Source organism: Pinus tabuliformis, chromosome 2_2, assembly GCF_031772625.1.
Source record: "Pinus tabuliformis cultivar Carrire ecotype Pingquan chromosome 2_2, CPIR1, whole genome shotgun sequence".
NCBI classification, from domain to species: domain Eukaryota; kingdom Viridiplantae; phylum Streptophyta; class Pinopsida; order Pinales; family Pinaceae; genus Pinus; species Pinus tabuliformis.
The window spans coordinates 368488078-368515263 of record NC_142300.1 but is presented as its reverse complement, the minus strand read 5'-3'; the positions used below and the strand labels follow the sequence as shown (position 1 = coordinate 368515263).

General features: G+C 39.0%; 1 protein-coding gene across 1 annotated transcript in view; it reads right to left on the bottom strand.

The window, feature by feature from the left end:
• The window catches only part of LOC149192771 (polyadenylate-binding protein-interacting protein 7-like), a 41075-nt gene extending 30165 nt beyond the window's left edge, over positions 1–10910 (bottom strand). Inside the window, exon 1 of the mRNA XM_089404705.1 lies at positions 10707–10910. Within this exon, the coding sequence (XP_089260831.1) occupies positions 10707–10883 (177 nt within the window). The 5' untranslated portion in view covers positions 10884–10910. The remainder of the gene's footprint in view (positions 1–10706) is intronic.
• Positions 10911–27186: the final 16276 nt, after the last annotated feature.

Below are 27186 nucleotides of genomic sequence, written 5' to 3'. Positions count from 1 at the left end.
GGGAAGATCTTCTCCCCTATTTATTATGTAGCCATGGTCTGACTCCTCAACTTGTCCTGACGATGAACCACAGTAGTTGGTTCGAAACGCATCGACAGTGATTTTCTACATGTGATTTACGCCGAAATTCTTCTTATAATTATTGTTTATGTTGATGATATCATTTTTTGTAGCGATGAAGAATCCAAGAGTCATAATTTTGCTTCAGTAATGCAGCAAGAATTTGAAATGTCCATGCTTGGTGAACTTACCTATTTTCTTGGTATACAAGTTCAACAAACTAAAGATGGTATTTTTCTTTCACAAACCAAATATCTCAAACAGATCTTGAAAAGGTACAGAATGGAAGATTCTAAACCTGTATGTACCCCAATGGTTACAAGATGCAGTCTCAGCTCAAATGATGAATCAGCAGCAATACATCAACCAAATTACAGATCCATGATTGGTAGTCTGCTTTATTTAACAGGTACCCGACCTGACATCATGCATGCAGTAAGAATAGTTGAAAGATTCCAAACAAATCCAAAGGAATCACACCTTCAGGCAGTCAAAAGAATTTTCAAATATCTTCAAGGAACTCAGGACTTTGGACTATGGTATCATAGAGATGCAGATCTTACTCTTCATGCATATACAGATGCAGATTGGGCAAGAAGTGTTGATGATAGAAAAAACACTAGTGGTGGTGCATTCTATATGGGTTCCAGATTAGTGTCTTGGTTCAGCAAGAAACAAAGTTCAATTGCTTTATCTACAGCTGAAGCAGAATATGTGGTTGTTGCATCTTGCTACACACAACTACTTTGGATGATGCAAACTTTGCAAGACATTCAAATCACATGTACTCCACCCATCTCCATTCTATGTGATAATACAAGTGCCATCAGTATTTCAAAAAATCTAGTCATGCACTCCAAGACCAAGCACATACCCATCAAGTACCATTTTCTACGAGAACAAGTGTTTGAACAAAAGGTCAAATTGGAGTATGTTCCCCCCAAAGAACAGGTTGTTGATATATTCACTAAACCACTACTAGAGAAACATTTGAATATTTCAGACAAAAGTTGGGAGTAGTTGTTGCATCATCCTATTGTTAAAATCCGGTTTTTCAGAAGAAGGTTATTATACACGTGTTTCATGAAGTATAGTAGCGTATACACGCAGGTTTCGGTGGCTGAAGAAGCGTATATGTTTTTCTGACAGGAAAAACAGTGGGTCAAACTCTAATATGGGTGCTCTGTCTGATGTTGATGATTACAATCTAACGATGTGCTTTGTTCATTAATTTTTTTCTGACTGACAAAAGATGTCTTGATTAATGACTTGTTAACAATGCACAGGTAGCACAAGTTCACGGGGAGCATTAGCCTTCACTCGCATTCTGCATTGTTGGCATTATGGTTGCTGAGTCCAGCTATGGCTTCAGATATTTATACCTTTTATTGCTTAAGTCATGTAAAAGTCTAGGGTGTGATATGACTTCTCATACATTTGAAGGAGTCCTATTGGACAAATGATGTAATTTGTATCCCCACTTTGCATGGGATGGATGATGTAATATTTATTGTATTTCTGTCATGTATAAACAATTGGTATATCCCCACTTGGTTGGGTGGATGAGTCAAATTTGGTGCATCCCCACTTGGTTGGGAGATTGATGTATGTATGAGTCATTGGTGATAGGAAGGTCATACTCACTTAGTCGAGTTATAGAGTCATGTTATTCTTTTGAAATATTTTTTTGCAAATGCTCAGGGGGCGCATGGACTTCACATGAACAGTTTAGTGCATCTCAACATGTACAAAGCGGGAGCTTAACCAGAGAATTCAGCATGTACTCAGGGGGAGCATGGACAGCATAATGTATATCAAAAGGGGGGAATATCTTGGTCCACCCTTTGCCCTTGATGTCAAAGGGGGAGAGTGTCTTGGTGTTGTTGTTGCGTCTTGGTGTTGTTGTTGCCATCAAGTCCAAAGGGGGAGATTGTTGGCATTATGATACAAGTGTTGTCCTTGATGGCAACTCACACAGATGACAGTTCACAGTGCAACAGGTTAACAACAAAGGATTACAAATCAGACTCCAAAGATTGAAGAAAGAGAGGTATACGCTAGTTCACTTTGTCAAAGTAGCGTATACACGCGGGAACACAGATCAAAAAGAGTGTATACGTATACACGCACTTTCACAGAAGGAAAAGCACGTATGGGATGGAAAATCAAGGTTTTTGTCCAAGGTATTTGGTCCATGGTATTGACCCTAGGTATTTGGTCCAAGGTATTGGTCCTAAGTGGTTTTGGTCCAAGGTATTGACAAAGGGCCTAAAGCTATATAAAGAGGAGAAGATCATAAGGCCAGGTGTGCAAGCAATAAGATTCTAAGGAATACTTCTATCTGAAGTATATTTTATGTTGCAGGGTTATGTTTAGGACTAGATCTGAAATATTCATGTGCACCTTGAGTTCAATATTGGATCAGGATCATGAGACCTGAAATGACTTATTCTTGAATGATCTGATATTGGTTGAGACTAGATCTGATGTTTTGCGCCTGTTTTATTCGTTATCTATCATGATCTGGGTTTGTTTGAAGTCTGGAATTGCAGCAAAGTTCTGAGTCAATATTTGCAGATCTGTATGCAGGTTTGTCTTAGCCAAAGAGCGTATACATGCAAGTTCTGTTCTTTCAAGTAGCGTATACAAAAGAAAAGCTTCTTTTTCAGATCTGACTGATCTATCTGATCAAATTCTATTGTTTTACTGTTGTCTGTCAATGAAGTCTTCTTAGATCTGAATGTAAAACTGAATGCATAAGGAGGCTGGCATTTGATTGATTGATTGTATAAGTGAGAAGAAGTGATCTCTGTCCCTGCTTGTGTAAAGCTCTATAAGTTGACAGTAGATATTCAGTATATTGCTGGTTGGTACAGACTTGATTCAAAAGTTTATGTTTGCAGTAGTTTTGAAGGTATACGCAGGTTTGATTAACGGAAGTAGCGTATACACGCAGTTTGGGTTCAGCCAAGTAGCGTATACACTCTAATGCATGATTTTTGAGGTTACAACTAGTTCTGAATGATGATGTAGGGTTTTGGGTACAGCACAGTGTTCTGATGTCAGTGATCTAATTGTTCAGATTAACTGAATGTTAATTGATGCAGTTTAAGTTTAAAAAAATTGATGGGTCCAGTATGAAAATTGGATCAAAAGTGGCTTTCAGATTTTGGTGTTGTGATCCAGGAGTATCCAGTCTGAAAATTCATGAAACGTGGTCCCTAGAAGAAGAAAGAAGGTCGTAGCCTTCTGTAGGTCGACGCCTACGTACTAGTAAACATATTGGCTAGTACAAGAGCTAAGGGGTTGCAACTCTCTTCCTAGTAGAAGCTAGAAAACAAGAGAAGGATGTAGCCTTCTGCAGGTGGGTGCCTGCGTACTGGTATGAGTCTGCACCAGTACAAGATTGTAAACAGATTTTCTTATTATTAAAAGAAGACAAAGACGACAACAGCAGGTGGTTTTCACCCACATTGGGTTTCCACCTTAAATCTTGGTGTTCATGTGTGTTGCTTATGTGTGATGCTTTATTCTGCTTTTACTGCACTGTCTAATAAGTTACTGATGTACTGGTTTAAGATCAACACATGATAAATTGTCTAAATCACAAGTTCTCTAGATATACACTGGTTTCTTAAATCACAATTACATGTACACGCTAGTTCACTTCAGTGAAGTAGCGTATACAAATCTGTTTGAGAAATAAAATTATTGATCTAATAATACTGATTCACCCCCCTCTCAGTATTATTCCAACAAGAATAGCCTTTGTTGCTTCAGGATAGTGTGCCTGGTGCCACAGGAAATCTTAGTCCAAACAACCCAAAGAATTCATCCTTCTTTGCCAAAAACCAGACAAGAAATGCCTCAGAATATTATGCTTCAACAGGGTAGAAAAGGAAGAAGACTAGCTAGGGTGGGATCATCTCCACCAAAACTAATCAAAGGGGAAGGGGTCTTAAAACCCTTAGAGCCTCAGCTCAAAAAACATAGATATTCCAATTCAATCAATGATTATAAAATTATTCCATCTCTCCTATTTATAGATTCCTTATGGGGTCCCTCCTCCTTATTTTAGTGTGAGGGGGTTACAATTTTAGCCCCCAATTATGGGTTTTCACCCCAGTGAACCCAAATTTACCCAATGTTGCCCCAAAACATTGGATAATGTTGATTTGGGGGCATCTCGACATCTGCAGAAGGATTTCCAGGAGGGAAATCGAGACTCAGAGAAAGTCAGATCGAGAACTTCCAAGAGGGAAGTAGAAGAGCATCATGGCACTACACGGAGTAAGTGACCAAGACAAGCTGGACGTAGCGTCGAACTTCGCAGTCTGGAAGGCCAGAATCTTATTTGTACTTGACAGAAATCGTGTCAAGAACATCGCCTTGAAGGTTATAGCTATCCCAGTCAACCCTAATGATAACAACAAGTACGAGGAGGCAATGGTGAGGGCCAAGAGCCTCATCCTTGACGGGTTCAAGGACCATGTAGTACCACACATTGCCGAAAAGGAAACGACATATGAGATGTGGGAGGCCCTCAAGAAATTGTACCAGCATACTTTTGTGCAGAGAATAATGTTACTAGAGAATCAATTGAGGTCGTATCAGATGAAGAAGGGAGAACCGATTGACAGCTTCCTCAGAGGACTGAACGAGATCCGAGATCAGTTGACTGATATAGAAGCCACGTCGAATCAGGAATTGATGGTGAGGACGGCCCTGAATGCAGTCTCAGAAGACTGGGAGGTATTTGTCCAAAGTATACTAGGCAAAGGGACACTTCCACCTTGGGATGAGATGTGGGTTGCTCTTCGCCAAGAAGAGATCAGACGGCAGTCGAAAAAAGGTAGCAGCAGCAAGGGGATCAAAGACAAGTAGGAGGAGGAAGATGTTGCCCTAGCATTTGAGGGAAAGCAGGAAAAGCGGAAGAAGAAGGATCTCTCCAAGATCAAGTGCTTCCATTGTGGAGAACTAGGTCATTATGCGACCCAGTGTCCAAGGAAGAAGAGTAAGGGAGAGTCTTACGAGACTAAGGCAGTGCCAGCAAGGGCAGAGAAGAAAGTGTTGACAGACGATGATTGTGCCATGAATGCACACGCACCACTTGAGCGAAAGTGGGGAGACATCGAGCTGTAGTCAGGGAGACTATAGGCAATGAGGCGCAAGATCCTTGATGTACCCAGCCTCTTGGATTAGACCTTGCTACGGAGCCCCGAAGAGGAGTAGCAAGCCTAGCTGAGTCGGTAGAGACAGATGCGGATGGAGCGGCAGAGAGAGCTACAGTGCAGGAGTCCCGAGACAGCGCGAGGCTAGCAGGCTGCAACAGTGCGAGAGGCACAGGAGTGTTGCACCAATGCAGGATGGCACAGAGAGGTGTGCAACGGTGCGAGATGTAGGGAGTTGTTGCAGCAGCACAGAGGTCAAAGAGGGAGCACTTGTCAGTGGCAGAGGGAGCTTCAGCATCAGGAGGGTCTCTAGCCCAACAGGGAGGTCAAAGTTGGGAGATCAATTACTTACTTCTCAATAACTGAGTTGCAGTGCAGCAACGGGAAGCACGATGCAACATGATGAGAGGAGGTGCAATGTGGATGCAGTGTTGGGAGAAAGGACCAGTAGTAGCACAGACGCAGAGGGAGTTGTCGTACAGATGCAGCAGTGGCAGTGGCAGAACCATGGGCAGCAGTACAAGATACAACAGTGCAGAGGATAGTGGGCAGCTGGCCTAGCATCAGCACAAGGACCGATGTCGGATGATCAGAGTAATACTCAGTGAAGAGTATTGCTAGAGCACAGTCCTCGCTACGAGGGAGTGTTGATTTGGGGTAGCATCAGATGCGCTCTAGCCACGAAATTTCGAAATTTGGTGGAGAGGTTGGGGCACATGAGATCTCTAATACCCAGAAAGGGTTTGGGCAGATTCTAAACAATTTAGGAGATATTAAAATAATTAATATTTTTAATGGAGTCCCTAAGTCTAAACTTAGGGAAATTAAAATATTAATGTGGATTAATATAAAACTGTGTTAGAATGGTCCAAAAGACATGGATCAAGCCAGATCTAATCTTAGTCGTTGATTAGGGACTTAATCTCGGCCGTTGATATGTCAACCAAAAAAGTATAAGAGGGGGCTTGAGGGTCACTTGGAGAATACGCCAGAGTGATCAGTCATTCTATTCTCTAGAGCGGGGTTTGCTAAGAGAGATAGAATCAGTGATTGGAGTTGCAGCTGAGGGGCATTGAGTACTTAGAGACAGAGAGGCAGAGATAGTGCCAAGAAAGCAACGCAGTAGCTGGGGAGAGTGACGCAGTAGCAGCCAGAGCTCACGCAGGGCCACGCAGAGGTAGCCAGGAGTTGCGCAGAGCTTCAGAGAGGCCAGCGTTGCTGACGCAGGGCCTCCTAAGGCTGACACAGACCCATCCGGGGTGACGCAGGGCCAGCGCTAGGCAAAGAGGGTCTGACACAGTCCAGGAAGGCTGACGTTGGGGTTTCTGGGGCAGATTGTAGTTGAGGAGTTGCCGGAAGGATTATCCGGGGTTTCAGCCGGGAGATTTGTCTCAAACTGAGAGGTATTACTGCCAAGAAAATTCTCTGTTGGGTAGGCCAGTTTCGACACCCAGATTGTACTCTGATATTGCTTAATAAGAAAACCCTCAAATAGCTGCACCGGTTTTCCAACATTGGTTTTTCCGGGGACATTGGTCCAAAAATAACAGTGTCATTTGATGTGATTGTTTCTGTTTCCTTCAGTTGTTGATTTGTAATATGTTGAGCATGCACTAGTGTTTATTTTCAGTATTTACATTGTAAATAACTTGTTAAGTAACGGAACAAGTAGGTAGGAATAAATCATATAAAGTGCATGGAGGGTTTCTAAGTAGACTTAGAAACTTCAACAGATAATGGGTTCCCCCCTTTATCATTGACTATAGCCTATTGGGTTGGATAAGCAACTTCGTCCTCCCTTGGGCAATTAATCAATGGGGAACATTTGATTTTCCAAATAGAGGTCATTCTACCACTGATTTATAGGAAGGTTACCCTGTACTAGAACTAAATTGTTTGTTGCAGAAGGTCCTACCATGGAGTTGTAGAGGGCACAACCTGCATTAACTAATGTTTTGGTTGATGATAGTATGCTTGAGTTGGAGACAGATCACAATTTTGTTGATTTGTAGGAAAACCCAAATGTTTGGTTAAGTAGGAATCGCATCTTGCACCTTTTGTTCCATGGGATCATGACTCCAACATCAACATCTTCATCATAGAGATGGGAAGATAGAGATAGGAAGATTTCATCCAAGGGTCAAATTTCTTGGTAAGGTGCAATGATGTTTATAGATTTTTCTAAGAGGCAGAATTTTGGCCCAATGTTTACTACCAAGCTTGTGTGGTTGGACAGATGAGCGATCATGGCAACATTTGAAAAGTGCTTGAGGACTTCATATGGATATGTGTCATCAAATATGCATTCATAGCATGTTCCTCTTTATTCTTGATTGATTGGTTGACTGCTATCACAGTCTCTGGTGGATTATTTTGTTGAACAATGTTGTTGGGATGTTGGCATCTTTTGCATGCTGAATAACTGGATTACAGGCCTTGTATGTGAGTCTCATTGACCATTGTGATCCCTCAACCTATGATTTAAGGGGGATGTTATATAACTTGTTGGGATGTGTAAGCCTAACTTGATGACAGATGTCGAGCGGAAGTTGAAGAAGTGGGTGAAGGCCTAGGGACTGCTCATATTAGTGATAGATCAAGGAACTGCTTTTCGATACATAGCAATAAATCAAAAGGGCTTTTTGAAAAGAAAAAAATATATATATATATATATAGATTATTTTGTTATTGCTTTTGTACTTTCTTTATAGCTTTATAATTGGCTATGGTCGATGCCCTTCTTGCATGATTTGGGAGCATTTACATTTGCAACTTCCATGATTGAGTTTGCTTGGTTGATAGCACTATGTTTTTGGACACAATTCTTGACAGTTCTTTTTGGGAACCCAGTTCTAACCATGTGTAAATGGGCTCTTGTTGCTTCACCTTTGTCTGTGGAGATGTTTTGTAGGTTCAAGTTCTAAAGAACTCTTTGTTAGGTCCCCAATGCAGAAGCTAGAGGATGATGCAGAGAGTACTACTAATGATTAGGATCCCAATACAGGGGATGATTTTGATGATGTGAAGGTAACTATCGTGGCATATGTTCATGCATCCAATTTGTGTTCTTCAGTTTATCCATAAGCACTGATACATTTGATTGAAATCCTGACAACTTGGCACACATTAGCATTTTTTTGTGGACCTCCAATGTCCCAGGTCCTCAAGCACTAACTTGAGCCGTCCTCTTACTCTCTCTGCCCTCAACTGTCTTTTCCTAGAGATCCCAACGTCCTAACTTTCTCCCTCAACTTACTGTAGATATCGGGGATATCACTGTAAGGGGATTCTATTGCACTGTTCTATCTGAAGATACAGCAAATGGATGCCCTTCAGCTGCTTATATCAATCAACAATAGGGACACGAGGATTTGCCAACCCATCTTATCATGTCATGTCCTTTTCCAACCATTATAGCCAAGAAGGGAATTCCACTTTATCGGCTATAATAGTGAAGCAACCCCTGCCCAGACAAAGTGTTGGCATACAACTTCATGATAAAGCCATCCTGACATCGTTGCAAGCTCAAGCAAGCAATTATTAATCCTTAAAATCCATGAATGATCCCGATTTACTCGACTTCCAACTGCCTTGAGGTTACTAAAACACCTCGGTTAACCACTCCACGAGCTGCCTTTTATGTTTCAGGTCTTCATTTCAAATAGACTTTCCTAAAAGAGATCTACTTTCCTCCAGCGGGGCATGCAAAGTCCAGCCCCCTATTGCTCACTCATTTACATGGAGCCTATGAATGGATTTCACGCTATTTCAGATAAGAAGCACGTGCTGACACTCGACTTCCTGGAGCTGGTTGACTAAATTACCATGATTAATGGGAATCTTGGTTGAGTTAGCCCAAGGGTGTATCGCCTAGCAGTAAGCAGCAAGGTGATCAGGCTTGTATTAACACAGAGACCTGGGTTTAAACCACCACGAATAGATGTGAATGAGGATAGGTGCAAGTCCTGGATGATTTTGATCACAGAGAAATTCTATAACACAGCAGCTTACCTAAAGAGACAGTTATAAGCAGTGTTTCCCAACAAACAATAAAATTTAAATAAAACTTGGTTCAGTTGGTCATACATTCTATGTATGTCAAGCTTTTGGTGACATGTTTTGTGAAAGGGGAATATTTGTTTTGAAATCTGTATAGGCATATTTGTAGAAAATGGTCCTTTGTAGACTGAATGCATGAGAGCTGTTAGAGCCCAAGTTTTGGGAATTAACAGCCCTCGGAATCTGAAGCGATATACAACGCAGTATTACCAGACTCTTCCAAGCCTCAGTCTCCAAGTTCCACTCTACTGTTTGAGGAAACCAAGTCAAATCAGCTCCTTTAAATCTGACTTGGCCTTGAGTCATACTCGTGATTTTGACTGATAATATAACTCAGACTCACAAGTCGAAATCAATTCAGATTAACTTGGCAAGTCTGCCTGTATATAAGACACTGGAAAAAAACAAAAGGAAAAACTCATTTTGCTTATATTTTGTCCTGATTTCACAACAGAAAACCAGCATACCAGTCAACGTCCAAAACCCATGGCCTTTTGTAATATTATAATATATAGTATCATTATACTTGTTTAAACATATAATCACATTTTTTGCAAATTCACACAGTTTAAACTTTATATTCAAAAATAATATTACACTATATAGACGCAAAAATATAATTTTTATTCAAAATTTTGATATATTTGGTATTTCTTCGTCACAGCCAAGTCAACTCCTACTCTTCCACCTGAACCGAATCACTCTTCAAATAGAGACTGTTATATTTGAAGTATACAGAGTACTACTAATCACTCCTATTATCAGGAGAAACCCAGTAGATTAAGTAATTTCAGATTATCCTCTTATCAGGAATCCTCGCAAATTGGGCATAAATTCTACAATTTCTTAGTTCCTTGCAGCAATAGTTGTCATATTCGTGTTGAGTGTTTTAAGCTTCTTTCAGTAAATCTTGGGGTCAATTCCCGGGCTGGCTCCCTGTACTGTGTATCTCACTCAATGTGTCTACTAACTGAGGTGTTATAATCAGCACGGATAAGTTTACATGGGACACCATCCATGAATTACACACAAGTTCCAAAAGGTTCTCTGTAAAGTTTTCCTTAAGTTCATATGGGGGGCCATACAGACAAGTTCCCAAAGGTTCCCTTTAAAGCTTTCCTTGGAAATAAATAATTATCATGTTACGGTCACAAAAATCATAACCCACATAATAATAAAATAGTAAAAACTGTCGAGTATTGAAATAGGGATACTGATGTGGTATACTGAAAGAACTGGCATGACCAACAAAAATGAATTCTAAGTTTTCATGGGCATAGCACTTCAAATGCTTGGAAAATGGTTTAAAACACCAATACTCCAACTCGCACAGAGATACCAGATTAAATGAAATCAAGATGAGATTTTGCGAGAATGAAAGGAAAATTAACCAATTTAAGAACGCAATCAACTGACCTTGAAAAGGGTTCCGCAGGGCACCAGGATTAATGATGAATTCTGTGCCCCCCTTACATTACTGTCAGAGGGCTTCAACCCCACCCGCAGTTTTATAAACCCTCCCTTCATGAAGAGCCGTAAATTGTACTCAATCGAAACAAAAAACCCATACAATGCTGTCCATTGACTTGGCATTCACAGTCAAGTGTCGTGTCGACATTGTATCCTTCATATTATTATTCTACTCCATTCAAGTGTACTGTACACCAAAAGCTGAGAGTTTGTCCGTCCGATGTTGTCGGGAAGTCGCATGTGAGCCCTTCGATGATAAGAAGATTACGTACGCCATGAGAGACGATCGTCTTGTCTGGCTGTCAAATTGGCTCTGCTTTCGGAAGCGGGCCCTCCAAATTGTTATTCTCAATTCGCGATCCAATGCATTACATATGCATATGGATTCTTAGTTCAAGATTCAAATGACAAGTACATATAGATACGAGTTTTCAATGGTTAACTTTATTTTTAATCTTGTGAGTTAATATTTCTGAATTTCACCATCATTAAGTTAAACAAAATTACATGAGATAAGATTTTAATGATATATACGAGCAAAAGTTTGAGATTTCTTTAGGTGAATGATATAATTTTATTTAATCTAGTGTAAAAATAAAATAAAAAATTAATCGAGTTTTTTTTAATGGTTTGAAGAAATAATTGTTATTGTTTTTAGTTAGGTTAATTATTTGTTTTTATGCCAAGTAATTAATAGCAGAAGTTATTGTAAAATATATATATATTTATAGCTATTTTTTAACATATTTTTCTAAGTAGATTACTATGTTGAGTAATAAAATTATTTTTATACATGGAATTGAGAAGCAAATCAATTTTTACATTATTATCTAGATAAAATTATTTTGAGAATATAATATTAAAATCTATAAATATAAATAAATTAAATTGAAGTAATAAAACATTTTTAAAAAGGAAGGAACTGGGATTGAAAGAATGGTGAGATACAACAGAACAATTATGGTGTTTTCACCAGATGATCATCTGGATCAAGCGGAGTATGCCTTAGAGGCCGTACGGAAGGGCAACGCAACTGTTGGAGTTCAAGGGATTGACAGCATCGTGTTGGATGTCAAGAGAAAGTTCATAGCTAAGCTTGAAGATTTCAGAGTAAGTGGCATTTTAAGTGAACATGAGCAAGATCAAGAACAAGAGTGGGTGGAAGAAGACGAACCTGGCATCTGCATTATCATTAGCTTTTCTCCTACTGGCTCAAAGGAAATTAGGCGTGTCAAATTCAACAAGTTTTATGCAGTTTTCCTTCTTCTTGAAAACGCAAATGGGCAATGGATTATGTCTGAAGTTTTTGATAGCGGGGTATGCCAAAACCTCATCCTGAAGAAGGCGTTGACAATACCAGTGGCTCCATGCCAGATTCACACTCAATGTATTGCATGCATAAGTGATCAAGATCCACGTCTTATTGCATGGTGGTGGGTTCTCTTTTATCAGATCCTAACCCAGGTAAAGCTTCGCGCTTGTATTTGGATAGAAGTTGGATTGGATTAGTGGGGTCTGAATCAAATATGCTCCAGATCTACATCTCGGGCTTTTTGCTAGATACCTACATGCATCAAGGATCCAATTCATCTTGCATGGCGGAGAGCCCCCTCCTCTCATAAAAAAACCCAGATCTATCGCTTAGGTCCATATCCAAATGAGAGACAAGTAGAAGGGAGATCACAAGGCACAGATCCAGATGTAGAGGAGCTATATCAGATTTTTATCAAAACCATTACTAGAAAATTGATCTTGCTAAGGGTTAGGGGAACAGATCTAGTGACAGATCTGAAGCAGAGAGCCCAAAATATCATAAGTATTCCTACTCCATTACAAAGTCTGATTTTTTCAGGGAAAGTGTTGCAGGATGTGGTCCATTTGAAAGACTATGGTATTCAAAGGAATTCTACCATCATCTTGAATTTAAGACTGCAAGGTGGTGCCCCAGGAGCGAGATTTCCACCTAGATCATCTTCGGTTGGCAAGGGTCTGGCCTCGTTCAAGGATGCATTGAGAGCGAATGTTGCCACAAGGGACAAACAAAACCCAAATCTGACAATCCCATGTCCGTACATTGTAAAGAAGATGGAGAAATCCCTAGATATGTCCATAGAATTACCAGAAGTAAGTGGTATTTTCACTAATTTGAAAGCAAAAGCTATCATATGTCGATTTAATGGTTTCTGGCCCAAATATGAAGATCTAAATGAGTGGATCTACCTAAATTGGACCAGAGATTGTGACATTTATCTATGTGCAAAAGGATTTTTTGTGGTTTAGTTTGATAACCAGAAAGACTTTGATTATGGCATAAATGGAGGACCATGGTTTTGGGGAAGGGCGGGTCTCTTTGTAACCCCATGGTTTCCTAGTTTTGATGCCAACTCAATGGTGGTTACAAAAATGTTGGTTTGGGTAAGGCTACATGTAAGACCCTCCTCCCACATCTACCCAAGAAACCGGCCAACCAGGGTAAACATGCGACAAGAGGCTACTATGGTTGGATTCAACCTCCTATGTGACCTTAAGGAAGTGGAATCGACGAAAACATAACACACAAACCTTCTACATCAGCTACAGGACCCCAAAGAACCATGCCAACACTTCACGGAGCTTGCCCCTGGGTCCCACTGAGATTTTGACCAACTTAACCCCTAGTCACTCTCATTCTATAAGCATGACAACATCCAAGTACCTCCAGTCGCTCTCATAGACTTGTCTGCCAGCATCCATAAACTCTTTTTGTTAGTGTTGTGCCAACATCCCCGTGATTTGAGCCACTTTTTCATGCCTAGAGCCTAGGTCACTACCCAAAATGGAATGATAACTTAGGATCAATAAAATAACAGGGAAACAATGATGCAAAAACAATAAGTTAAACAATACCTTAATCAGACCCCTACTAGCCATGACAAGCATTTCGTCAAACATATCGCAAACATGTAATCTACGGGTGTAAGTAATAGAATTAAGCATAGGCGTCTCTTACTTATCTGAGAATCGCTAGGAAACATTGTTATCTCATGTCATTTGCTGCATTATCATCTATTAGGTTGTAGACACATTATCCATACATTTATAAGTAAAAACATGCTGAGAGCCATACATAGTTGTTGTCACAAAACATACATATAACCAACATAGTAACAATGGAAATACCATAAATATATCAACCATAAAATCCAAATGTAAATAAGAAAATTTACACATGAAACCAAGCGAATGAATTTCTCATTAATGAATGCAACCAACCAAATGGAGATGAGACTACCATGTTCCACCCCACCATAGATTGGTTCATCCAAGTCTCTCTTCAACCAATCACCCTCGTGCCATATTCCAAGCATGAATGTGGGACTCATAGAACACACCAAAAAGAACCAAACAAGCATGGATGCCATCAGAGTTCTCCACCTACACCGTGAGGAATTTGAGTGCCTCCTAGTCTCTCAGGCTTTACCGTAATCCACAGTTTGATCCAAGGATCACTAGGCCCTACACCGAGACACACTCTCCAGGATTTACCGTACATCCCATCCCGGGACTACTAGGCCCAACAAAGAGAAATCCACCTCTTGGCTTTACCGTATATCCTGTCATTCACCGGAAAGGATTCCTAGGCCCACCGAGGCACACAATCCTGACTTTACACAACCCACAGTCTAGCTCAGGGGTTACTAGGCTAGTGGCTTTATCGTGATCCACAGTTTGGTTCAAGGACCACTAGGCCATGTGTTTGTCATTTTGGAGATCCACCCCACTCAGCTTCGAATCCATCCGACCATCCCACATCAACCGAAGTATGAGAACCCATCTCATCAAGGCTATCAGGAAATGGCAAGGTTAGGCTAAAGAACATTGTCACACCTGGAAAAACCCATGCCATGATAGAAAAGAACCACATGCAATACCATGCATGCCAAATATAGCAAGGAAAATACACATGCAAATTGATACCTGCAATGAATCATGTTGTAGTTGCTTGATCCTGTCTTTCCCTGCTTGATCTTTGCTTCCTCTTGCCTTCTTTGCCTTTCTTGCTCCAATGCCAAAGTGCTCCAAGAAACTCTAAGTGTCCAAGAGAGAGAGAGAATAATGAGAGAGCTCCAAAACCAAACTAACAAAAGGTTACCAAGTGATCCTCATAAGCCTTTTTATGAATGAGGCCTCTATTTTCTTCATTTTCCATTATTTTCCTTCATTTTCCTCCTCACATGCAGCCTCTGACCTTTCACCTCCTTTTTCTCCTAATTTCCATTATTTTCATAAATAAATGTGCCAAAAATGCCATTTTGCCTTCCAAAGCCTTAGTCATTGGCTTTGCCAATTTCCTTAGCCATAAACAACCAAATGAACACCCCCTAGGATGTCTTGCCCAACATTTAGCTTTGAATAAGTGTCCCATCAACCGTGGTTATTTTTTTTAACTTTTATTACATGGAATTTTCACCAGGGTTGTTCACTACATAATCTTTCGCTCCCCTTTTGGCACCACCAAGTCCTAGAAAGCATTGGGAACTCTTGGGAAGGTTCCTAAATATGGATCGAGAAAGAATGGACAAAGGTATATTCACTTTTGCATGCATATGTGTTGATATGGATTTACGAAAAGGCCTTCCTGATCGTATTCACCTGACACATCAAGATTTCAAATGGACATAATGGTTAGATTTTGAAAATACCGCCTTTAGATGCCATATTTGTCATCAAACAGGGCACTTGCAGAACACATGAAAACAAGCAAAGAAAATACCGCAAATGCAAAAAGGATGGTAATTCCCTGACCCTCCTTCTTCAGATGATGAGGATGAAGAAATGGATGAGACCCAACAACATCCAAAGACACAAAATCAACAAGGTTCTCAACAGGAGGGAGAAGAGAAGCAGAAGGATCGTAACAAACGGGCAGAGATTCCCAATAACTCAGTCATGGTTTCGATCCATGAGAACCAACAAGAGGACAAGAGCAACAATCAAGGCCTAGGTGGAACAAAGCGATCTCCTGTTTCTAAGAGCTCATATTCAAATAAAGAAACCCCAAACACTTAAAAAAAATAATGAGTTGGCAATTGTTCATCTACTCCATCTCTAAGGGTTTGGAAAAAAGTCCAACAAAAAAGAAAAAAACCAGTTTATCTGGTCAAATGTAATTTTATTTTTTATTTTTTTTAGCCTAGCTACTATGTGTGCTTAAAGCACATACACTGGTCCCGCGGGACAATATTTGAATGCACTTGTGCATCTTCTCTATGTAACTTTTTATTTTTATTAATAAAAAGTTGCAGATTTTTTCCAAGGAAAAAAAAAAAATATTTTTAAATTAATTCTATAATTATGAATATCTTTATGAAATATATTTAAAGTATATTATAATTAATATTTTTTAAAGTTTTTAAATATAATTTTATACTTAGTGAAAGTTTGACTATTTAAATTTATGAATTATTTTATCATAAAAATAAAAATTACTTTATTATTAAACTTATGTAATATATAATTTAAGTAATTTTTAGAAGCTCTAAAGATATTCATTTATTTATATTTAATATTATATAAATAATTTTTATTAATTTACAGGACTAAATTGTGAAGGGTGTTTTGTTGAGGCCCTAGTAGTATAAAAGTTACCAGTTCTAAACTTTGTGAGAAAAATTCAACCATGCTAAGGGTTGGTGTGGCCTAAGCTAGTTGTGAGCATCGGGTGATTTTGATAGTTTAGATCCCCTGGGTTGAAGTTACTCAAGCTACAAATTATGTGTGTCAATCATCTCAAGACTCACTTTACCTAGCAAACAAAAGAAAATATAATCATACTATTTTCTTATATATTATGAAAATGATACCTTGCTACATAAATAGCAAGGTGAGCAAAGCCCAAAAAGATGTGAGAGAAATTGAACATAAATGGGTATGGTGCCTTTTATAACCCTGATATCCTCTATATTTGTCTCATGTTTATATCAATTTAAAAGTGGAATATGTGAACCTAAGCTTTGAAGAATAGATGATGAAATATAGAATAGTGAATGTGAACAAGTTAAAATAGTTCCTTGGTTCCAAAAAAAATATATATATATATTAAAAGAAATAAATTTTTTAATGGGTCTCACTCGTTATTTTTAGAATTTAATAAGAGGATATTAAATCATCTCATTGTGTTGAAATATGATGAATCAACAAAAACAAAGTTACTATAAAACTAAGCTTTTCTTTTAGGGATTTAAGTCTTCTAAAAAGCATGGATGAAAATTTAACTAAACTTTAACATGGTCTAGAGTTATGCACTTAATACTTGAACTTTAGTTTAGGTTTATTAATCTTTAAATAGAATAGTTTCATATAAAACACATCTAAAAAAATGAAGTATTAAATATTTTTTTTCGGTGTGTGTTATTAGTATATTTAATACTTATTTTAATTTTTAATTTCGAAATTAACAATAATGAATTAGTTTTAAGTTGTTTTTATTATTAAACTTAATTCATTGAAAAGAATCTCCAATCTCAATTCTTAATTAATAACAGTAAATTATATAAATATTAAATATTTTTATTAACAAAAAGACTTAATAGTGTTTGGAAAAAATAGGGTTTGTTCAGTTTTCAGAGTTTTGCAGGAATTTGAAGTAACTCTTGACGAATTCAAGCCTTTGGGAAGTGAGAGTCATTGTTGTCCTCCATTTTGGTCGCCTCATGAGCGGCCCCATGAGGGGGGAGAGGAGGACCCTCCTCATACAACAATGCAGTCAATGGATCTAACAAAGGAATGGGAGGAGTTTCTAGCGATGTCATAGGCAAAAAAGAAAATGAGGAGTTGCCTATGATGGGAGCTCGATGGCAAGCAAGGCCCAAGGTGATGCCTGCCAAAATCCTCCCAAAACCCAAAATTTGTGATCCCCGATAATCATTTGGAAAAGACTCGATAATTCATGAAAGAGCATGCCCTTATTTGCAAGTTTATGGGCATATGGCTGAAAGAACAAGAAATTATTCAACGGATCTAGGAAAAATGGAACCCTAAGGGGCCAATTGAACTCAATATGAGAGAAAAGGGTTTCTTTATAGTGGTTTTTACATATCTAACAGATCGGAAAAGGGTTTTTGAAAAAGAGTTGTATTTCATGAATAATGTGAGCTTGTTTATTTATTTTTTGGGAAGAATGGTATGATCCGGAAAAAGGACCAGTTCTTGGCAACCCTAGTGTGGGTTCCTCTCTTCTCATTATCGGAAGACCCTCTCTTCTCATTATCGGAAGACTTCTAGGAACCTGATATTTTAGAGGGTATTGGCAATTCTATAGGACAATTTTTGAAGATCTTGGAGATCACCAAGAGAAGGAGACATGCAGCCTACGCTTGAGTATGTGTCCATATGAACATTTCACAACCATTGCTAGAATCAATTGACCTAGAATATCATGATATGATATGGACTCATCCTCTGGATTATGAACATGTGTCATTCAATTGTTGTTGTTTCCATGAATATGGTCATTTGTTCAAAGATTGCCCAATGACAGTAATTGAAGAGCAAAAGGATAAAGCAATGAAAGATGAGGAAGGATTTCAACTTGTAGGACTGAGAAGGGATAGATCGGCAAGAAAACAATAGACCCAACAAGGTAATTGCTTAGCTCCATCTAATATGACCCTGCCTAGGCCTAGTGCATCTCAAGGCCAACCTCAGGAGAATCCAAGTTCCAACCCCTTCTCTATTTTGGAATAGTTGGACACAAGCGACAATGAAGATAAGCCAACAAATTAGTTGGAAATTTAAGTTATGGAGGTTGATCAAACAAAAAGTAAGGGGGAGGAGAAAATCACTTCCAAAAGAAAACACTCGAAGACTTGGAAGAGAACTGGAAACTAAAGGAATTCTTAATTCACACCAGCAAAATACTAGAAACTGAGAAACATAATAGGTTGAATGTCGATGAAAAAACAATGTTGGAATTCTTCCATGTATGGGTTAAGGCAGATGTCAAAGACATAATGTCAAACCAGTTGATCCATTTCTAGAACTTATTTGGGAAATGGTGTGCTAGATTATCCCAACTAGAAGGAGATTCAACGCAACCTACTCCAAGTAAAGATAGTGGACAACGAAGCCTTTCCCAATTAGAGCTACCTATAATCGAAAGAGGAAAACGAGGGAGGAAAACCTCAAAAGAAGTGTTGAAGGAAGCAGGGGAATTATTGTTAAACTTGGGATAAATGAGCCAGCTCATGGAGTATTATCCCCGAACCATTCAACTTACTCGATGAAAATGGTCTCATGGAATATTTGGGGCTTAAATTGATCTGAATTTAAATAGGAACACAACAAATTACAGATATAACCATAAACACAAAGATGCAGCAGAAATAACACTTCATTTCATTAATATCAAATATTGAAATATGCTTACAAATAGAATGGAAATAAGACTAGCTCAGGCGATGGTAGCTTATCTCTAAGAAGAGATGTGGTGGCTATATGCCTCTGAACTGTGTTACAATGAGGCTCAAGGGCCTATTTATTATTGAAAAACATGAGAAAACCCTAACCCCAAGAGATGAAACACCAAGAGTTTATGAGCCTCGTTTGGGTTAGTTGGGCAACCAACTTCCCGGGGTCGTAACTTGGTCATATTATCTCCGTTTGGCACGCACAATACCTTGTTGGGAAGGTCTCTCTAAGTACTACAGGTTTTGCTGCAGGGCCCTTCTTGAGGGTATGGGCCTGCAACGAACCTCAAAAAAACGTCGTTTAGGGGATCAAAACTGCTCCAAAAGTTCAAGACCCAAAAAAACTGCTAAAAATAGTAAATGCTGAAATAAACAAGGAAACAATTGAAACCAACTGGAGGTCTAGGTGGAATAGGTGGGTGGCTACCAATATCCACCTGGATCATAAACAGTAAAGGTAAGCTTTGTTACTTAAAAACAAAGATTAACAGGGAAAAACCAGATATCATTTTGCTATGTGAAATCAAAGTAATAAGTGAAAATCTAGATAAAATTTTGCCTAAGTGTTGGCGGGGATGTGAGGGCATGACCATCTATGCCCGGGGATCTGCGAGAGGACTCGCTATTCTCTAGGACCCGTCGTTGGTGGATTTTCAGGACTAGTAAGGCACAGATCATTCCTTGATAAGAAAAATTTGTTGTATTGGATCAGAGGAGTGGACAAGTTTAATCGCGGTCTATGGCCCTCCCATCCTGAACCAGAAGGAAAAATTCCTAAGGGAACTAAGGAGAATGAGATAAGCCCTTGAGGACTCCAACTGGATAGTGGGGGGGATTTTAATATGATCCGTAATCTGGAGGAGAAACACAACGAGATTCGTAGAGTAGACCCAATCTTGACCTTGTTTAATGACATTATCCAAGATTTGAAGTTAATAGATGTTGAAACCTGTAATGGCATTTATACATGGAATAACCAGAGAGGGGGACAACAGCAAATTACAAGCATATTGGACACTTTTCTTATTTCAAAAGAGGTCATTGTACGGGATGCCTTCATAGAAGCTATGATTCTCCCTAGTATGTGTTCGGATCACTGTCTGATTCATCTAGAGATAGATATGAAATCAACTCCCAAGAAAAGTCCTTTTAGATTTGAGGGATTTTGGCCAAGGCATTGAGGGTTTGTGGACAAGTTGGATCAATGGTGGAAGGGGATCATGGTTAAATGTGACATCCATATGCAAAGATTTAAAAAAAAAAAATGAAGCTCAGAATCGAATCCTGGAACAAACAGGAGTTCAGGGATATCTTGAAGGAAAGAAAGAAAATGGAAGTAAAGTTCGAAGAGTTGCAAAGTCAAATCATTAAAGAAGGGTGATCAAACCCCATCATTGTGTTGAGAAAAAAAAAAAATTGAAGCTCAGAATCGAATCCTGGAAAAAACAGGAGTTCAGGGATATCTTAAAGGAAATAAAGAAAATGGAAGCAAAGTTCGAAGAATTGCAAAGTCAAATCATTAAAGAATGGTGATCAAACCCCATCATTGTGTTGAGAAATGTAACTAGTTTTGGTGTTTATAATTGTTGTACTCATTTCAATATGTATCCTATTTAACAAACAAGAAAAGAAGAATGAAAACTTATTATTATTATTAAAGAATGGGTTTCATGTTCATTATTAATGGTCTTCTATGTAAAAGCATGTTCTTCGTGCTTGTAGGGTTTGTTAGGTCTTAGAAATTATTATCATGATTCAATGGAGTCAACATCATGTTTATGAGACCCTTCCGGGAAATTTGTAATTGTCTCATAAACATGATAATTTATAATTTATGAGGAGGAACTGATTTCTCACTTCTCTAATATTATGATCAAAGGGGACCAAGACCAGACGGAAGCTATTGACCATGTAATAGATCATATCCTGATTTTGATCTCTAATGAAGAAAATGCAGTCTTGTCAAGGGAGATCTCGAGAGAGGAGGTGGAAGTGATCGTAAAGGAGTTTCCCAATAATAAATCTCTAGGGTCAGACAACTTTACATCTAAATTCTTCAAAACCTATTTTCCTTTCCTTGGAAAACACATAATAGCCTTGGTGGAGGAATCCTAAAGGACACAACAAATTTGGTCTAGGCTGAATGCGACCTTCCTTGCCTTAATACCGAAGGTGAATGAAGCTAATGAGGCTAGCGGGTTCAGACCCATTGCGTTATGTAACATGATCTATAAAATTATTTTATCAGTCATGGTAAGACGTCTGAAGCTCATGCTCCACCTCATGATTAGCCCTAAGTAATCTAGTTTTTTGGAGGGGCGTCAAATCCTGGACGGGATTGCTTCAGCTCATGAGATTATCCATTCATTGAAAAATAGTAAAAGCTAGGTATGCTAGTTAAGCTTGACCTTTAAAAGGCCCATGACCACTTAAGCTATAATTTCCTCACCTGAATCCTAGCAACGTTTGGTTTTTCAAAAGGTTGAATCAAATGGATTAAATCGATGATATCAACTCCATTCTTTTCAATTTTCCTCAATGGATCCCCATTGAGAACCTTCCAACCAAGTAGAGGCTTACGTCAAGGCGGTTTTCTCTCTCCCTTTTTATTTATCATAGTGGCGGAAGGTTTGGGGAGACTAATTCAAGCAATGATGGGATCGTGTTAGCTTAAAGGAATGAAAGTTCTAGATACACATCTCTCGATGTTGCACCAGCAATTTGTGGACAATAATCTACTTTTTGGTGAGCCGACTATCCGTGAAGCCCAAGCTATTTCCTCCATCCTTTAGGAGTTCCAAGAAGCCTCATGTATGTTACTTAATAAAGAAAAGTATAATATCTATTTCTTTAATACTCTTATTCTAGTGCAGAGACATCTAGCCCACTTAATGGGCTTCCCTATTGACTCTTTTCCGACGAAGTATCCAGGGGTTACCCTGGTGGCTAATCCCCTGAGGATCTTCTGTTGGAAGGAAGTGTGGAACAAATTGTTAAAACGACTTTCCAATTGGACCTTTCGATCCCTTAACTTAGTAGGTCAGACTACCCTCCTGAAAGTGATTCTCCAAGCAATCTAGATCTATCATTTATTAACTATTCTAGCCCCAAAAGGAATTTATCATGAAATCGTTTCCATCTTTCGAATATTCCTTTGAAAAGTTTCCAATCCTGTTGAAAAATTGGCTTTAGTATCATGGGAGAAACTATGTTTACCAAAGCTAGTTGGAGGTCTAGGGCTTTGCAACCCAGAACAACTCAATAATGTGATGGGAGCCAAACTCTAGTGGCATTGGTTTCAAGGTAGGACCAAAATTTGGAGAAAAAAGGACGGTCTGGCTCATAACCTTGAAGAGACAATCAGATCTTCTGATTCCCCCCAGGCTCTGCATTATGGAACTTGGCTCGATGAAACATCCATCTAGTAAAAGATCACTTCTTTTGGGAAATTCATGATGGGACATCTGCATTATTTTGGGACCACTTATGGAAACAACTTCCCAAGTTGGCAAGGAATGCAAAGCTAGTTGTTTTTCAAGCTTCCTTGAGGTCCCAAAATGTCAGCAGGGTAGCAGATTACTGGAAGGCTCCTAACCCATGGGATGAATGGAGAACATGGAAAATTGAAGAAGATTGGCAGGCATCACAGGAAATACAAGATTGGACTCCCCTTAAACTTAAGAGAGTGTCATATCCCCATTTCAAGGGCCCCAGGTAAACTAATGTGGGGATACCAGTCACGGGGTATGTTCTCAGTTAAAGAAGCATATTCTATTGCCGCTGACCATGGGAATCTTCCACGTGACCCCATTTGGAGAAAAATTTGGGGCTCCAATTTCTAGCCAAATATATCTCATTTCTTGTGGTTGGTAGGTCAGTGACGCCTTCTCACTTGAGATTAACTACTTAGAAAAGGGTATCATGGCCCTTCGAGGTGTCCAATATGTCAACAATAAGAGGACAATATGGAACACCTTTTGAACTCTTGTTTGAGGGTTGAAACCCTATAGGATTTTATAAAAGATAATTTTGGACACTTGGACCATTCAAGGAACAACTTGATTGAGACCATAGAACAATGGAGGATGTCTCTATTTAAAAATCTAATCGTCAATAGAGCTTGGGTTCTTGTTATGGGCTTCCTCTTATGGAATATCTAGAAAGGGCGTAACAAGGAAAATTTTAAATACCATAAGCCCACATGGTCCAGGTGGATATTGGTGGCCATCTGCCTATTCCATTTGGACCCCCAACATTATTTCCCTTTAGTTTCCTTAATTCTAGCACAACTTTCTATTTTGGCAGTTTTTTGGGTCCTAAACTTTGGGTGCCATTTTGAGGTCTTAAAAGATGTTTTATGGGAAAATGGAGAGACCAAAAAAGTGTCAAAATCTATCTCACATATTCTATTTTTTCATCTACTCATGGAGATATTTAAAATAAGGTATTATGATAGCCAAAAAAATATCACATGCCAAAGTTATGACCCTAGGAAGTTGGCAATCCAACTTACCCCAACGGGGCCCAAAACCATTGGCAATTCATCTCCGAGGTTTAGGGTTTCACACTTCTTATCTATGATAAAAAAAAAATCTTAGCCTCATTGTAACACAGTTCAGAAGGCATGTGGTCATCACATCTATTCTCAAAGATAAGATACCAAAGCCAAGCTAGTTTGTTCCATTCTGCATGTAAGCAACTTTTAGTACTTGTTATTAATTAATTGAAATTATGTTTTTTCATTGTATCTATGTGTTATGTTTAAATTTATATTTCATTTCGTTCCTTCATAAATATAGATCACCACAACTCATATATATGGAAAACCACAAAGGAGAACATCCAAGAAACCATCCTGGCTGCAAAATGGGCGGAAGATGATTGGAAAGCCGATAGGGAGGAAACATTGATCCTTTCAACTCTCGATCTAGCCATGTAAATGATGGGTTTGTAGCCCCCATATATGGTCAGAGAGCTGATGGAATCTCCATCGATATTCATACCTCCTCCATAGGGATTTGTAAAAATAAATTTTGATGGGGCTTCAAAAGGAAACCTTGGTCCAGCAGGTTACAAAGGAATCCTTCACGACTCGTCAGGAAATTCAATTGGCCTTTTCGTGGGATTTTGTGGAGCCACAACAAAAAGATGTTGTAGAATTCACTTCTTTAGAGAAAGGTCTTCAACTTTCTCGAACAATTAATTTATCTGAGATCCAACTCATAAGGGACTCGACAATAGTAATTCAGGCGACTCAAAGAATAAGAAATGGCACTCCCACATTCAAGGTGATTAAATGTTGGTGCATGGAGACGTAGATCACACACATCAAAGAATTGATGCTCTCCTTCCCTTATGTGATCACATCACACACTAGGGCGAGAAACAAAGTGGCAGATTGGCTAGAAAATTGGGGACTCCCGAAGGAAAATAAGGACTTTTCTTCTAATTGGTCCCCAGCATTCAACCTTAGGAATTTGGAGCTAATAGAAACATTGATCAATAACGACAAATATTCCTCGTTTAGTGTGACGATCAAGGGAAGTATTATGGCAGAAGGGAATGATCATGCCCCATGCAACCATCTTAATGCATAAACGTGTTAGTGCAAGAGTGTTGGGAAACTACCCAACGAATGTTCTCGAGACAATGGAAGGAATATTAGGAAGGCTTTTGGCTTGACAATCATTTGGAATAGTTGGGAAATGAAATTTGTAGCAGATGACGGATGTGTTGGCTCCAATTCTGTGAGCGGCCTTCTCGAAGCCCCAAGTTGCTTCACTAGTAGAGGTGTGTTCTACATTATGGTACAGAGGTTTGAGAAGGATGAATTGCAAGTGCATTTTGTTGCCCAATTTGTAATCTGGGACCTGGGTTCGATTGGTTTGTAGGGCCTCTACGCAGATGGTAATTTTCATGGAGAGGGTGGCAACCCATTGCAAGACTCCAACTAGGCAGTCTGGCTATATAATGCAAGGAAGGTCGTGTTGGATGCCACTAGACTGTCTCACATAATTCGTTGCTAATATCTCCATTTTTGGTGGTTTATTCGGGCTTCTCTAGTGTTTCGACCCAGTTTTCTCCAAAGGTTGCTTAAATTTGTGTTCAATACAATATGAAAAAGGTTTCAAGGGGATAATCATCCCGTGTTATCCTTATTTTAGGAGTTTAGTGTTGTTTTTCTTATGTCAGAGAGGTATGGATTAGAGATTACCTTAACATTTCTCATTCATCGTTAGTTAGGGTAGAGAGGCTGGAGAAAATTGGTGTTCTGGGTGTGCGACCGTTGGAGTCTTTGGATTATTGGGTTTAGGAACACCCTTTCAAATTCTTGTTTTTTCAACATAGTAGCCACAGTGCCTGGTGGGTGTCTATTGTTTACTATTTGGAGTGTGTATTTTGGGTTTAAGGTGTGTTTCCTGGCGCGGTTATAACTTACCATCCATTCTCGGCCAGGAGTGGTGGATCCCTCCTCAATTCTTAAACCTCGGTGGGTCTGGGAGAGAGGCTTCATCTGTATACAGTTAAAACATACAACTGTTGAGGGTTGAGGCAGTTTACTCTATAGGCTACCTATGTTGCGACAACGTGGTCATCCTCATCATGGGGGTGGCCAACGGGGCCAAGAAGATAGATTGCAAGGGGCTCCTCCAGCGGAAGAGGGCGAGCTTGACCAACCTATTGGTGGCTCTCTTGGGAGAGTGGACCTATCACCCCCATCCAAGTCAATAGAAGTTCATATTTGCCTTGTCCAAGCTTCGGTGGACCAACAAGCTCAAGACAGTCAAAATGATTGCAATGAACTTCTCAACTTTCTTAATGATATTTTGCATAATCAAGGACACATATTAGATAGACAAGAATCACTACGTCATGATCAAAAACACCTGTAAGATCAGACAGACAATTTTGAAGGACATATGGCGCATATGGAGTCCCATGTTCATGATAGCTTTCATCGCACAACTGATGAAGGTAACGCATCGCAGGGTCCCAATGATCATTATATGGAATGAAGTAAGTTGGATACATTTTGTCTCTTCTCATTTTTGTGTTTGTTGGGTTGTTGAAATAAAATCTCCGAGTTTTGTCCTGTTAGTATCAATCTTTTTTTGTATGTATTTCTTGGCCAACAAATTCAGTAGGAGTGAGGCCTTTGTCTAATGGGAGCTGCTCTTCTCACGATGTACTCATATTTTGAATTAATAGCAAATCTTTGACTTACAAAAAAAAAATTAAATTGTTTTTCTAATAAAATAATTAACTTTTTTTTTCCAAAGAAAGAATTGAACTTTTTATAAACTGAATAAAAAGTTACATAGCATATGCCGGAGCATTCTGTTTGCTGTATGATTGAGAATCATAAAGCTCTGCAAGAAGAGGCTGCCCTTCCTGTCCAAAACTAAGAGAGATAGGAATCCCTAAGAAACGTGAGCCTCCTCATAATGAGGAAAACAACTCCCATCCCCAGAACCGTAAAAAAGAACACAGTTATCATATATTGCATATCCATGACAAAATCAAAAACGAGCATCTATTTCCCGGGTCTCCTCTTCCAAGGAAAACAACCCAAACAGAAAATAGATGCACAAGTCATACAGAAGACGAGAAACAATTTTACAAAAAACACCATATCAACTGTTAACAAAAAACGGCTTTGACAAGCCTGCGAAGTCTCAAGAAATATATCAGTCTATGAGTAAGGAGGCTGATCCGAGACATGGATCTCTCCATTGTTCTCCTCCACTATTCTCCAGCTGCCCAAATCTTGTTGTAAACCTTCTTTAGAAAGCTTGTCTGCTGAATCATTGCGTTCCCTGTAGATGTGGCATAGAGAGAAAACATTAAATGTAAGCTTTAAGTTCTGAATCTCTTCTAATAAAGGTCTCAAAATATAGTTTTGACATCTACATTTCCCATTAGCCCATTTAATAACATTTAAAGAATCCCCAAAAATCTGAACTGTGAAGATGTTCCTA